Raw genomic sequence first — 16,186 nt, 5'->3', positions numbered from 1 at the left:
TGCAAAAGACAATTGTTTCTTTTTGTCTTATTTACAGCTTTCATTAGGAGTTTGAATGCACTGTACCCAATCTTGTGGAACTAACCAACCAGAATGCATTCTGAAGTTATCTTGAAACAAATATTCCTTTCATATTTTATTTGATTCACTCGTGCTTTAAAGCAGCAAATTTATCAATGATTATTCATGAGTGTAGAGCAATAATTTGCTTTTAGTATGCTTCGAACCTTACTCTTCTACAGCTGATGGTTTAGTTCAGAGAAGCATTGAAGGATTCTCACCAATCAATCTATGTAGTCATGAAAATCCTTAGCAAACATACGAACAGAACCACCAGCATATGAATGAACATTGCAGCTGAGGAGTAAATATGGGAGAAAAGAATGTTGCTGTAGTTGTGGACATTCCGGGATGTGTAAGCTCTGCAAATTTGTCTTGTTGCATCAAAGATGATGATATTCATGTCTAGATAATTTAAGGCTAACATAGTTTTCGAATACATTTGCCATGTATTTATGATATAATCAGGAAGCTTAGTAATCCACTAATTATTTTTCAATGCTATAATCTTGATCTACATTAGGGTTGGCTGTCTAATAGTCTAATAAAAATTAAAAATCACAGTTCTACCTCTTCTGTACCATGCATATTTAAGAAAATCTAAGTCGCCCAAAATAATAATTCAAAAAATAAAATAAACAAAATATTATCATCTTCTGTTGGTTGTTCTATCTACATCTGTATCTATATCTATACTATGATTAACATTAGCTGCAAAACCTGCATTTGAACCCATAGTTGTTAGCTGCAATGACTTCTGCCGCAACACATGGTTTTCAGGATCATTGTTTTTCTTCTTTCCTTCATACCTTATCCACTGTACCCTTTCATGGTACATGGGAAAGAACTTCATCTGAATTGCTGAGTATGAAAAGTATGGTATAAGTGTTGAGAACACCACAAAGAATGTCACAAACCAATAGGAAGGTGAAGGAGCCAGCGTCTCGATGAAGACTTTGTATGCATTTCCTGAAATCTTGGAAGGCATTGCTCCGTACACAAGGAGGAACAGATACCACAGAGCAATGGAACCCCAGATGAAAATGTGTTGAATCAATGTGAAGTATCTTATAGTAAGTGCCATCTGCAGGTTCACAATCCAAACTACACAAGTGTACATGGTTGCTCCCAATATATCACGCCCTGCGGTTCTTCCCTTTTCATCGAAGGCCTGAACCTCCATCGCTTTTATGCAAAAGAAGAAAACCATTGTCGCACTAATGAATCCGTTGAGCATCCAGCTGAGGATCCGGCGCCAGCGGAAGAGGACATTTTGCACTCCTTGTTGGTATAATTTAGGAAACTGCCATGTGGGAATGGGAAAAAAAAAAGGAATTATCATCACTAATTGGATATGAGAACCAGGAATGCAGGATTAGAGAAGATAATGCTAGTTAGATAGTGAACATTAGTTTACCTTTAGACAGTACCTCGCGGATACATCCTGATCAAAGACCCCAAGGGCAATCACGGGAAGCGACGAAAAGAGGATACTGTAGAGAGACAAAAACCAATCATTGTATGCAGGCTCTCCAGAGAAGGATGCATACACCTCGTACAAGAATAAAGTGAAGCCAAATGTGATGTTCTTGTAGAAAAAGTAACAAATCTGTCGGAAAAGGATGAACAAGTTAATAAGATCATCTTTTGAAACCAGCACTAATAGAATGTTGGGATCCATATATTAGTGCCGCAATACCATTGATGATATCCTCCGGTAACACCAATGACCATGTACAAGAAGCAATCTTTCCAAATACCAGAACTGTGCGATTGCAATATCACTGGACATCACAGCCTGGGGAAAGAGACAATATAGCAATGTCATGATATCAAAAGTGCAAGACAAACATAAAAGAAAATATGATGGTTTGCCAGTTTATCCATACCTGCATCCCTTCGAAACCACTGATTCCAATCCCTATATCTGCTTCTTGAAGCATTCCCACATCATTAGCTCCGTCCCCAATAGCTAAAGTTGTTTTACGGGTTCCAGATTTGACTAATTTAGTAACCTTCAAGAGAAGAATATGAAAACGAAAGATTAAAATTTTAGCCAGGACTTATTAAAATTAAGAAAAGAAATGAGGAGCCGATATCAAATAGTGGGGAAAAAACCATAGTCAGTGTCTCATAGAACATGGTGAAACATACCAGTGCCTTTTGCTTGGGTGACGAGCGACAGCAGATAACTGATGCACAACGAATTGCGAGCTCCAGAAACATGTTCTTCATACTATCGTCCAGAGCATATGCAAGTGACTTTCCATCAATAATCAGAGCAAATGCCTGCTGAGAGGCTCCTCTGGATGCAGTAAGCTGGAAAGCAGCTTCTGATATCTGACGGTGGACACTTTCCCTTGATGCCTGAAACATGCATGAATCGACACCAAAATATTAAGATTGAGTATACAGTTTCATAAGGATATTGACACACTATGCAATCCCATCTAGCAACTGTGAAGAAATCTTTTAAAGGGTACAAAAACAGAAGGAATTAGAGAAAATTCAATGTCTCATGGTTTAAAACAAAGTCAACGAGCTTACATTGTCTAAAGAATCGAAAGTAAGCTATACCAAGCAAATTCAGTTACTAATGGACAAACCCATAAAACGTAAGTTCAACATCATTTTAAGGGATGGCGTTTACCTTGGAAATAGCCATCTTGTCACCACCCTTCTCCAATGCTTGAATTTCTGGAGCATCCAAATGAATTATAATCTGTCTCATCCCTTGTCTAAGCAAACTACAGGAAAAACTGCAATAGTATGTTTGTGTTAAATGTCTTGAAAAGTGATTCTCGTGCTGAAGCCAATGAATGAACAAAAGAAATAATCACAACATTTACCCAATATTAATGGCAGTCTCCATTTTGTCCCCAGTTAAAACCCAAATCTTAATTCCAGCACGAGCAAGCTTTTCAATGCAATCAGGAACCTAGAAAAGCAATATTGTGAGGAAGAACTTCAAGCTGAACTTGAATCCATAAATCTTCAAATTTAATTGGGTTTGCCCTGTAACCTACCCCATTTTGTAACTTGTCCTCTACAGCAGTGGCACCTAGAAGGATTAGATTCCTCTCAATTCTATTTGATACTTCCTCAATTAGCGTCTCCTGATCTGCAGTAACTGAATTTTTTGCTTCGTAAAATGCATTATTGAACTCCTTGTATTCATTCTCATCAAGTTCACGATAGGCCAGTATCAGGGTCCTTAGACCTGCATCAGCATATTGCTGCACATGCTCCAAGGTTTTATCTTCAAACTCTCTCCCATTCAAGGCAAGCCTTTCAAACATGACACTGCATGAAAATATGACTTATGGAGTTATGGTAAGTCATCAGGTTAATGCAAGGGTAAGAACAATATACTAAATGCTGAGGATAATTTTATCACAAACCTGTCAGCACCTTTACAGAGTAGCGAAATTCTCCCTTCTTCATCTTTTACTATTACCGACATTCGCTTCCTTGAGCTATTGAATTCTAATACATTAAGAAGCTGGTACATTCTGCAAAAGATATTTATTAACTGTATCTCTTATCAGCAATAAATGCAATAGCTATGAACAATAATTGAATTACAAAAAATGCATTTTGACCGGACAAAGGAATTTAAAGGAAAAAATACTGACCTTTCCACTTTGTTTCCAGAAACTGGATCCCATTCATTAACTGATAAACTAGTCTGAGTCCTTTTAAAGAATTCAAAACCAATTTCTTTAGCAGAAATCACAAACGCAGCTTCATCTGGAGATTCAGCCTCATATGAGACATTTCCTGTATCTTCATCCACTTCCGGTATGGCGGTGTGACAGATTGCCAATACGCGAAAAAATTTCTGTATAACATCTGCATGAGGCTCATTAACCCAGTTCCCATTCATTATCCTTTCATCCGTAAAGTTAAAACCTTTGATGCGTGTTTTTCTATCAGAAGACTTCCTGTTTTCATCTGATTCTGATTCTGTCCCATAAACCTGCTCATGAGTCAAAGGAGAACCAATTTTTCTATCCATGGCCTGCTCAACCTCTGTAACACCTCGGCCATAAGCTACTCCAGCAATGGAACATTTGATGAACTCCATTGAGTTGCAGGTCAGAGTTCCAGTTTTATCAGAAAGTATAGTATCAACTTGGCCTAGTTCCTCATTCAAGTTTGAAGTGCGGGCATGGGCTGGCTTGTCTGCTTCTTCATAGTACATATGGACATCTTGATTGATGAAGATGCTTTGAAGGACTTTCACCAATTCGATAGAAAAATACAAGGAGATAGGAATGAAGAAGCCGTATAACATTAAAGCAGTCAAAAAATGAAATATGGCAGCTGAAGCGACTCTTTTTGGATCAAAGAATATCGTGGAATCATCGGGCCTCAGATACCATCTTTTCATCACCCCGTTGTCCAAGTCATCCTTAGTTGCAATGCCAAAGAGGATAGATCCAACAAATGCAATTAGAAACAAAAGACAAAACAAGAAGTAAATAATCCTGTCCATCTTTCTCTCAATTTTGCTTCTTTTCGAAGGGGGGTCAGTAGAGTTTTGAATGACCTTGGTGTCATGACCAGTGAAGATGACGGCTCCAAATACATAGTCTGTATTTCGAAGTTTGGAGTCTCTCAAAAGAAGTTGCTGAGGAGAAAGGGGATATTTTTGCTCTTCAAACTCCAGGCTCCCAACAAATGAGTACAAATTTGCATTTGGGTCTTCACATTTAACTACAGCCTTAAAATCACGGAAGTTGGAGTCGTCCTGTAAGGAAGAAGTTACGTCCAATCCTTGTTTTAACTTCAAATTTGTCTCTCCATCTAAGTTCATGGTCTCAACATAACACACTGCATCCTCATAACTGGATGAAAGCAATAGGAGGTCTGCAGGGAAAAAATTATCCTTCTCTACCTTAACTATATTCCCCACCCTCAGATTCTTCCATTCGGTATATTCAAAAACACCATCACCTTTATGCACTTTGACTTTTCTATTGTTCACCTCAATATCCTGCAGAATTAACCCATTAGCCAAATTATATACCAACTTGATAGCTTGCCATAATGCCATAAACACTAACCTTTTTCCTATTCCCAAACCATACCGCATAATGATCATCAAATAGACAATGCAGAAATTATAATCTTTAGTTAAATGCTAAATGATCCTCAAGCAACATGTCTAGCTGGTTATCCCATTTCAAGGATAAGATACATAGAACTGTTTGATCGTTGTTTGATTTCCATTATAAATATTATATTACACAAGTAAAAAACATAAATAAACCATGACCAAATTTGCACTGAACTTAAGGATGCATGTAATGTTGCTGACCACAATTTTGTTATAGAAAACTGTACAAGACTGAATCCAAGAGATTATTTAGAAGATACTAGAATTTATTATATTGAATAAGCTGTCCATGGTAGATCATGACTCATCTAAAATGACCATTTCATTTCTCTCACCAATTTCATTAGTACTACGGTCAAATAGAATCTTTCAGTTCTTATAACCGGAATATTCCATAATCTTTGTAAAAGTTCCTGGTATTCTTCAATTTAAGAGTTAAATGTCCAATAGTCCATAGATTTTACAGGGACTCTAAACTACAAATAAACAGTAAATATAAACACACAAAAGAGACCATGATTCAGTTTGAATCTAATACAAACTTCCACAGCAGGATTTAAGACAACAAGCTGAAGGAATTGTAATTGTCATTGACGTTAAAAATAAAATTCACAATCACAATAGTGTAATAGAGCACCTGTGTCTTGCGACGCCAATCTTCGATACCCTCTTTGACCATGGTCGCCCCAACGATGACACAGAGGGGAACGATTGCGCTGACAGCAGTGTAAGGAGCAAGCTTTGTCATTGCCAAGACACCAATGACCAAGAAATAGAAATTAGCAACCCTCCTAAACTGCTCAAACAGTGACTTTGGCAAGAAACTGACAGCAGTATATTTTGTGGATCTTACAGAATTATCTGAATAATTTTGCATAACCCCTTCCTCATTGCAGAACACCACCCTGGAAAAACCCTGCCCCCCAATCTGTGAATGTTCTCCCTCTAAGGTTCCTTTACCACATAATGCAAATGAATAGATCTTGCTCAAACGGATCTTCCTCATCCTCCTACGACCCCTCATTCTTCTTTGATCTAATTCTTGCTATGAAACTAATTAATCCAAATACAACCTGCATAGAAATAATTAAATCAACTAATTGATCTTCCTCAAAGAACAAGTCTATGAGGACGATTCCAAAACAAGTGGCAGCAGCAGCCAAATTGGGAAGCTTCCCCCAATTACCAGAAAGAGCAAAGGAGAGGACTTTCTAGTCAACAACAAAGAACATTGACATACCCAATTACCCACTAAAGTAAACACACAAGTTTTGAAGCAAAACAACACAAGGACCGCAGAAAGGTTCAAACTTGCAACTATACAAACAATTAAAAGGAAGAAAGAAAATCACAAGATAAGAGAGTGATCACATTCACGTATGATGATGCCGCGCCAATTGTCCTATGAAAAGTAGAGAGAGAGCAGGAAATTGTGCGAACATTGGAAGATACGAAGATCCTTAAATTTGTCTGTTTGGAAGGAAGACAAAGAAATGAGTAGTTATGTGTCCTGAGGAAGAAGAAACTGAAATTCGAAATCCAAATCCAAACCCAAACGCAGAAGTGGAAATGGTAACAAACTGATGAAGTTTTCAGTTGACACGGTGCTGCAATCTGCATAAAGCTCAAGGCGTCTCTCTTTCTGGAAAACCGTGTCGCATGATCTCATTTCCCATTACAAAATTAATTTCAAGTATCTAACCATCGTTGTTTATCCCTTTACGCTTTTTCAATATTAATTACTTTTATTATTACGTGGATAAAATTTTTTTTTTTTTTTTGATTTCCCACGGTATCCCCCAACCCGGCAGGTCAATGACTAATCTGTCGCGGTACTGAGCTCCATTTAAGGGTTTGTCGCTGGCCAATGGGTTGCTGCATGCACAAGACGGGATTCAAACCCCCGACACTTGCTTAAGCGGACTAGTGAGCTAACCACTAGACCAACCTAACTTGGTTAGTGGATAAAAATAATTAATTCTTAGATTTGTAGCCTTCTAAAAGTTTAGAACAAATGACTTGATTAACTCCAATGCATTTTAATATGTTCTCAAAAAATGCAGTTAAAGTTTCAAATCAGATTTTTATATAAATCCAACCAAGTGAATTCAATTTAGTGAAATAATACGTAATAAATCGAATCAAATTGATTCAAATTAGGTAAAAAATAAAATTCAATTAAAATTGAATCAAATCAATTCGATTTAGAGATGAACATAAATCGAATCTATAGTCACCAAAAAAAAAAAAATCGAATCTATAAACCGAATGAATTAAATTTGATTTACACATGCAACCAACATTAGAGTAAATCGAATTTAAATGTTTCGATTTACAAAGCAATGAAGTATATAAAAACGAGATGGTACACAAAATTTTGTAGAAGAGTGAGATTCACAATAGCTAGTGATAAAAGTTTTGTAACTCTTGTGCACTATAGATGGTCTATCAAGAAGTAAACGCGAGAGGAATTAAGTCACTGACAAAGACCCGCCGAGTGTTTTTCTCAAACATTCGACCAGTTTCGCTGAGTTTAAGAATAGTATACTCCAGAGACTAGGACTGCATGGCGTGAAACAGGTGGAGAAGTTGTTCTATCGAATTCCGATTTCTGTGTTACGCGATGATGTAAAGTATGATTCATTCGTTATTAGCAGTGACGAAGATATGCAGGTGCTATTTCATTGCCGCCGTCAGTTTCCTGAGGTGAGGACTCCGGAATTGTTGGCGAAACTTGTGGATGTGGAATCTAATTCTGGAGGCTCGAACAGGAATATGCACTCCACAGGACATCTAGCCAGCTCTAGTGCATTGCCTGTTGGATCCTCGTCAGCAATGCCGGTGATTGCACCCGAGCCAGATTTAGTGGCTTCACCATCCTTTGTCGTCAATCTGAATCGCAGTTGTGATGCATTGGTAGGCTGGACCATTGGGAGACGGTGCTTTCGCGGCGCCCTGTTCTCCTCCGTGTGTTCCGGTATTCGGAGAGGTTGGAGCACCCGATGGGGTTGAGGATGCATTACAGGATTATGATAATGATGATGTGGAGCCCACAACAATTGCTGCTGATGATAACGAGGAGGAGACACCATGGACGACTCCACCTGTGGGTGGGGAGCATCTAGTTCAGGTACTAATCAGTACCCCAACTGTACTGACCCATGTCCTCCAACCTGGCGACGTACGACAGCCATCGGATGTGGAGGCGTGTACCTGACTTGTCCCCAAATAGCTACGTCGATAGGAGCATCATCATGTACGCATGGGCATACCTCATAATCGTCTCCTCATCTGCCCCATGTGCACTAAACGTCTCCTCAAACCATGTGCATTTCACTGTGGAAGCTCACTAAACGTCTCCTCAAACCATGTGCACTTCACTGTGAACTTGTCGATGGAGTTCGCAGGAGGTAACACCCCGAGCAGCTCCTCAAACCACACCCATAGTGGTCGGCCACCCTCTATATATTGTGAAAAGTCTGTCAGGTATCCGCTAACATACTGATCGTCGATTGGGAGACCAAGGTGGTACGCTACATCCTGTAGGGTTATCGTGCACTCCCCAAAAGGCATGTGGAATGTATGCGTCTAAAGGCGCCATCTCTCTACGAAGGCGCTGACCAACGGCTCGTCCAACCGAAACCAGCTCTCGTTCAATCTTGCAAGATAGTAAAGACCAGCCATCTGTAAGTAAGGAACGATCCTGTCATTCAACATCATCCCGTGCTACCGTCTCATGCTACTGATGCATCGATGGGATGCATAAGAACACAAGATGACTTCTCACATTCGTCACAAAAAAACTGCTCAATGCATCAAAATTTCTAGTTGGCACAGACATTGCATGCTATCACTTTGCAAACATTTTTACAATAAATCCCTGCCAATCTTTTAAAGATAAAAACGCTAACCACTGCATTACTCACGATTTCTTCATATTAACAAAAACATTAATAACATGAGATAAAAAAAATGCTTTTTATTAACACACATAGAAACCTGTACTTAACCCTATTCATGACTCTACAGCTAACTCTGTTCTATAGTTAATGACTCACTAAGTCTGACATGAACTAAATTCAAATATCTGTTTTTCGATTTGTTTTAAAAATCTCACACTAACATTTCTAACTAACTACTAATTTATTTAAAAAAATAATTAAATATTTAAAAACACTAACCTCCAGGTGGACGGCACCGGCAATATGCGCAACTCCATCTAGTCGATACAGACGATTCGAATCGTCTTCCATGCATGCAGATTCGGTTGTCCCCGGGTTGCTTTCAGAGAATCTCGAAATTGGGTGGTGGGGTTGGAGTGGGGTATGAGGTTTCTATGGTTCGAATCAACTGATTTCGATTTGTTTATATAGCGAAGATCCAAGAAAATCGAATCAATTTGATTCGAATGATGCACGACGAGAAGTTCATGTAAATCGAAACAAGTAGATTCGATTTACTTTGGGTGTTGGCTAAATCGAATCTTCTCAATTCGATTCAAACGTTTTTAAAAATCGAATTCACTAAATTCGATTTATTCACTTTTCAACCATTTACGTAATTCGAATTAACTAGTTTCGATTTTCATTCTAGAAATCGAATCAATTTGATTCGATTTACTATGTGATTCGCTAAATCGAATTCATTTACTGCGATTTATATAGAAAGGTAGTTTGGGACTTTGATGTTGTATTTTTTAATTTGGGACATTCAGAATATATTGAAATATATTGGAGGTTATTTATCCAAAAGTTTAACATTATTCAGATCATTGTGTAAATTTTTTATATTATTACTGTATTAAAATTATATACTTAATGTTATTAACTAAATGTGTTTGTTTAATCTTTTTAAAAAATAAATGTGATTATACATTTCAAAAATTATTCATATACGAATTAACAAGACTATATTTCCCAATAAAGGAAAAGACTATAATTGAAACCGTCAGAAAGATGAGTCACAACCAGGAAATAAATAAGCTTGATTTGCATTAAAAAAAATAGACGAACTAAACAAGTAAAAATATAACTCGTTTATTATACTAAATATTTGCCTTCACGATCATTCAAAGTCAAACGTTGTGCCTGTACATATAGGACAGTCAATGTCCACGATATTAGCTCATTAATTAAGACAATTTTGAAACTTTCAAAACAAAAATAAGTTATTTAAAATGTGAATTTTATGTGCATTAAAACGAGTAGAAAACGGAGATGTGGCTCAGACCCCAAAAAAATTACGTGGGCCCGACCAAAAAGATAAGGCCCATTATAAGAAAGGAAATACTACGACCAAAAAAGACAAAACCCATTACTAGTTTTATTTGAAAAAAAAAAAAAAGTATTTTTCACTGTTTTTTTTTTCTTCAGCTATTCGCTCTGCAGAAGAGAATCAGAGATACCCTCTTCTTAATTACATCATTACATCGTTGTTTCTCAAATCTCAATCAACCTTTGGAAGAATTTTCAAATAATTTAAAACGTGTGACCAAAAACTGATCATTTAATCTTGAACATTTCAAAGCATTTAGCTTGTAGAATTACGTAACTAATCCTTCTTAGCAAATCCAATCATGTTTTAATTTGTGTGACGTAGTTTTTAACTTGAATTCTATATATTGATATCGTGGCCGCTCAGTTCGGTTAGGACAGATTCTCTAAATAAAAATGACATACTAGTATAAGTTTTTATAATTACATGCTATGAAGCACGGATTCTCTTATGGTGCCGGCGTATCTGAGTCGGACGCGAATCCGACGCCGACACGCGGTGGATACTTCAAACGAGCATATTGGCGGCGTGTCTTCTTGCGGTGCAGAATTTTGGTGGAGCTGTCACGAATCCGAACGAGTCCGACTCGATTTAGATGTTCATGAGACGGATCTTTCTGCTGGGCTGTAAATCTTTAATTGATTTTGTAATTTTATGGTCCGATTAACCAATTTTTTCTTTCTAATTTTAAAATATTCTAAAATTAAAACAAATCAAAATTTAAATAATTAATAAATCAAAACCTAAATCTACTTACCGTTTGTCTTTAGTAGCTTACTTACTCATTAGCTTAAAATTTTTTATTTTTTTAATAATTGCATAATTTTAAGATTTTTTTATTCAACTATATTTACTCTTATATTTACAATATGATATTTTATTAATTTAATATATTATTTAAATTTTATTTCACAACGTATCCTAAATATGTCGTATCCAATTTTTTATAAAAAGAACGTGTCAGCGTATCCATGTCGTGTCGTGTCCGTATCGCGTGTCGTATCGGTGCTTCCTAGATTACATGTTGTGAATTAGTTTGACTTGCGAACAAAAGAAAGAAAGTGAATGTGACAAAACTAGTACAACGGCATCATAGTTTATTAGTTAAAACAACATAGAGTAAAGTATTATTTTTGTCTTCAACATTTAGAATAAATTCTATTTGTGTCCCTAACGTAAATCGTCCTATTTATATCTCTAACATTTGTAAAAGTGATTCAATGTTATCCTGCCGTCAATTACACATCATGAGCACTTTAGTTTGAGTTTTAAAAACCTCTTCTTGAAGTTAGAATACAAATATTTAGGATAGAATCGATGATCTACTCCGAAAAATAGCTCATCAAATGTTGAAACTAATTCCTACAACATTTATATAATTCACTTTTCTAGGAACATAATTGAATCTAAACACAAATAGTGAGTATAATATTAAAATCGAACACATCCAAGTGAGACCTAATTGAGAATGAATACATCCAATTGAGAATAATTGAAAAATATAATCTGATTTATTAGTATAATTGATAGTAGGATAACATTGAATCACTTTTATAAACGTTAAGAATACAAATAGGACGATTTAAACGTTAGGAAAACAAATAGAACTTACCCCAAACGTTGGGGACAAAAACGATACTTTACTCAACAATCTAAATATTAGAATATATTAAGATTAATTAGTATTAATTAAAATTATTTAACATATCTAAATATTTATTGTAAAATATTATATCTTTATTATTTTAATTCTCTTAATATCTATAAACATCTTTTTATATTGTATCATTCTATATAATTAGAATACACGTGACATTTTTTTTATTGTTCTCTCTTATCTTTCTAACACTAAAAATTCGAATATAATTATTAGTGATAATGCTACCTTGATGAGTATGCTAATTGCAAACATATGAAATCTTTATTATGCTATTTATGGATTTGGATCCTCTAAAGTTTAAATTTCACTTTAGAGAGTAAAGTGTGATCTCTTACCATTAATTTCATAGGTAGGACTAATAATAAATATGAAAAAGAAATTATTCAAGGGTAGAATATCACACTTTATTCTCTAAAGTGAAATTCAAACTTTAGAGGACCAAATCCGCTATTTATAGATAGCATGTGTGATGTAGCCGAAAGTTTATGTGTGAAGACAAATGCTTGCTTCCACACTTCCACTTCCACTTTCTCCAAACAAACATCTACTTTCTCTACTTCACAAATACTAGATACCTTTTTTTTAATGGAAGCCAAAGATATTGATCTTCAATTCGACTCCCAAATAACATTATTTATATATGTATTTAAGTTTGATATATCATTTTTAATCAACATACACTAGATTAATTTTAAACACTAAAATTTAAATTTTAAGAATTCTAAATTCTAATAGTATAGAAATAAAATGTTAGCTCAGAATATTAGCTAAAATTAATTAAAAAAATATTGGTCTTTTAATATTTTTCTCCTTTCATATGTGAGATTTTAAATTATAAAATTTTTAGACACGATAACTAAAATTAAATAATTTATATACTATCTTAATCTTAAATTATGTCGTCTAAACAATCATTAGGAAGGTAACTGCTTAACTTATTATTTCATTGTCAAAACATCCATACCACCATGCATTAGGATAGTAACACCTAATTAATAAAGAAAACAAAATCGTATTATACAGGACTACTTTACAAAAGCTTAAACTTAATTATTAACTATATTCGATAAATAAATAAATAAATATATATATGGATAAAGTACTAAATTGGTAAATATAGATATATATGGGTAAAGTACTAAATTGGTAAAGTACTGGATAAATATATACAGTACTTTACCCATATGGGTAAAGTACTAAATTGGTTCCCAACGAACTATAACTAAAATGACATATTCTCTCATCTTCAGATGACTCGAGTTTGAGTTTTAGTCTCGCTCCTAATTTTAGAACATTTGAACCTAATTCTTTAATTTTAAACTCAAATATAAAGGACTAATTTAGTACTTTATCATATATATAATAAAAAGTGTTAATTAGAAGTTAACATTTTTTGTTAATGTTTTATTTATATACAATTAAAATTTAAGATAAGATGTATAAAAATATTTTTATTAACTAAATATTAATAAAATAAATAAATTCTATTAGTCATTGTTCTATTAAAAAAAACACATATTAATAATACTATGTGAACAATTTATTTATACAATAATTATACAATCAAGACTTAAAAAAAAATTATTTATATTAATTGTAAAATCTGGTTAATTAATTCATAAATTATAGTTTATTATAGGAAATAAGAAATGTAATTTTTATGGTTTAAAATGATAGAGAAAATTAAAACGAAAATTTCGACACAAATTTCAAAGAATTTGGCCTAAAATTGAGTCGAACGTGACGAACTGGACCGTATTGGGCCCAAAACCCAGCCCTTCCCTCCCCACTCCCTCCCCACTCCAACCATCAAACACGCTGAAACACATACGGGAAGGGAAGAACATTCCATGAAAAACAAACCTAGTTTGATCTTTAAATCCTTGTAACTTTTGATCCGAAACTCCGATCGTCGCACTATTTGCGGCCACGCGACCGCGGCGTCGAGCTCTACAAAGCCCAAAACTTTATTCAAGAGGTAAGCCATGAATCCCTCTCTGATTTCCCAGTCTTTGAATTCAAAATTATTGGGTAAAATTGTTGAAATTTTGAGCTTTTGATGTTATAGGATCTAATTAACTTAAGGGGAAGGCTCAATCTTGCCTCTTTGATCCTTAGGTATGGTAAGAATTCTCAATCCTTGTGGAATTCTTGATTTATTGTATATGAGTGTTAAGTTGCTATGTTTAAATGCGATATTGTGGAATAGGTAGTGTATATATGTATATTGGAGCTTGATTGAGGTTTTGGAAAGCTTGGAAGTGGAGCTATATGCTGGAAAATCTGTTGGTGAGGTGTTGAGGCCTTGAAAGTTGAGGAAAAGTGAAATTGAAAGTGTTCCGAGTTAAGCGAAAAATCGGGCAAAGTATGATTTTGGTTTCCTGTATCTAAAATATAATGTATTGTGAAAACTTAGGCTAGTGACCCTAAGATGAGAATTGAATTGTTGATGTAATTGATTGAATGATGTGAATTATGTTGATTATATGGATAATGATTTTGGATGGTTGTGGTTGATTGGGTGAGAATAATTATTATGTACGTGGTTAATGATTTTGGGGATTATTGATGATATTCTTGTTGATAAGTATGTGATTTGTATATGATATTGAGTGGTATATGTATAGTGATTGATGAATTTGAAGTTAAATATTGTATTTAATATAGACACTTGATGATGTATGAATGGATATTGTTAAATTGGAACTATTGGATTGGAAATTGAGAAAAATAGAGGATTGGTAGGATGTGGATATAATGAAGGAGTTGGATAATATTTAATGCTGAATTTGGTAGGTTTTTAGGTTGGTTTTAAAAGGTAGGAATTGGTATATTTTGAAAATGGAGGTTGTAGAGTTTTATGAAAATTGTGATTTTAACTCAACTTTGACGGAGTATAATTTGGTTTCCAGACCTTCGATTTATTTCAAACTTTTCTATAAAGAAACTTTGGTCCGAGATGATTATGCCGTTCGAAGAACAGAGGAAAAATATTTTAAAATGAGGAAGTTATGCTCGATCAAAGTTTAGTGTGTAAACCGAAAAATCTTGACTTAGAAGCTTTTTGGTGCTGCTGCGTTGTATGCATACGCATACATTCTATACGCGGGCAAAAATGTACGCTCACGCGTACGCGTGACCTGGGTTTTTGCGTACGCGAACATTCGATTTTGTTTGATGCGTATGCGTACGCGGGAAGGGTAATGTGTACGCGTCTTGGTCCAAACGCACCCTCACGCATACGCGTGGGCCACGCGTACACGTGACATGCGTACGCATAGCCCTATTTTTCAGCAAATGAATATTTTGTGTTTTAAACCTAATTTTGAACTTCTAAACCTTTACTTTCACTCTTTTAACCCTAGATCTCAGTAGTAAACCTAGTAATGAGATGAAGCTACAGAAGATGAGGTATCTTGGTGGTAAAATAAGGTTGGAAAGTGATGACTTATATATGGAAAATGTGAATACATGGAGTATATGTGATGTCATTGCAATGATGAATGGTTGTGAAATGATTATGAACGACTGTGAATGAATGTGATGATTGAGCCTTCGTTCGTGATGAGAATGTGTAAGTTTCTCTCTGTTGTAAGGTGTGTCAGGCACTCTATCCTATGAGTGTGACAGACACTATATCCCAAGAACGTGGCATGTCGAGTATCCCAATAGTGTGAGAGTACTTTACCCTGAGAAGTGTGTCGGGCACTATATCCCATGAGTATGACGGACACTATATCCCAAGAGCGTGGCATGGCGGGCGCTATATCCCAAGAGTGTGGGAGCACTTTGTCTCAAGAAATGCGACGGGCACTATATCCCATGAGTGTGACGGACACTATATCTTGAGAGTGTGACGGACACTATATCCCAAGAGTGTGGAGGCATAGAGAGACAATATCCAGGTGTGTTGGGTTCTGGAAAAGTAACTGACACTTGAGCTCACAGCCAGTAGGAAAGACATGCATCATACGCATCTGTTTGTCTTGTTTGAATTTGCATTACTTGGAATTGCCTTTGTGAAATTACTATACTTACTTGCTATATGATCTTCTTGTTGTACCTGTTTT

The 16,186-nt window shown here is 35.4% G+C and overlaps 1 protein-coding gene and 1 long non-coding RNA gene across 3 annotated transcripts; one reads left to right on the top strand and one right to left on the bottom strand.

The window, feature by feature from the left end:
- Positions 1–485: 485 nt before the first annotated feature.
- LOC148561241 (putative phospholipid-transporting ATPase 9) lies at positions 486–6,891 on the bottom strand. 2 transcript variants are annotated; one of them, XM_088490014.1, is made up of 12 exons: positions 6,554–6,891; positions 5,820–6,255; positions 3,696–5,059; positions 3,462–3,572; positions 3,087–3,363; positions 2,910–2,998; positions 2,711–2,819; positions 2,215–2,427; positions 1,950–2,075; positions 1,760–1,858; positions 1,478–1,669; positions 486–1,363 (listed from the first exon to the last, which is right to left on the bottom strand). In XM_088490014.1, the coding sequence occupies exons 2-12, from the start codon at positions 6,204–6,206 to the stop codon at positions 710–712; spliced, it is 3,621 nt and encodes a 1,206-aa protein (XP_088346140.1). In that variant the 5' UTR covers positions 6,207–6,255; positions 6,554–6,891; the 3' UTR covers positions 486–709. The 2 variants fall into 2 exon arrangements, with proteins under 2 accessions (XP_088346140.1, XP_088346141.1); XM_088490015.1 differs by having other exon boundaries at positions 1,491–1,669; positions 5,820–6,878.
- A 7,039-nt stretch (positions 6,892–13,930) lies between these two features.
- LOC107622154 (uncharacterized) lies at positions 13,931–15,481 on the top strand. Its single transcript, XR_002356155.2, has 3 exons — positions 13,931–14,094; positions 14,185–14,239; positions 14,326–15,481. It is a non-coding gene; the product is annotated as an uncharacterized LOC107622154 (long non-coding RNA).
- Positions 15,482–16,186: the final 705 nt, after the last annotated feature.

The sequence above is a fragment of the Arachis ipaensis genome, chromosome B6 (assembly GCF_059453495.1).
Source record: "Arachis ipaensis isolate K30076 ecotype BB chromosome B6, ASM5945349v1, whole genome shotgun sequence".
NCBI classification, from domain to species: domain Eukaryota; kingdom Viridiplantae; phylum Streptophyta; class Magnoliopsida; order Fabales; family Fabaceae; genus Arachis; species Arachis ipaensis.
The sequence above is the reverse complement of the archived record's forward strand: the minus strand, read 5'-3'. Positions and strand labels throughout refer to the sequence as shown.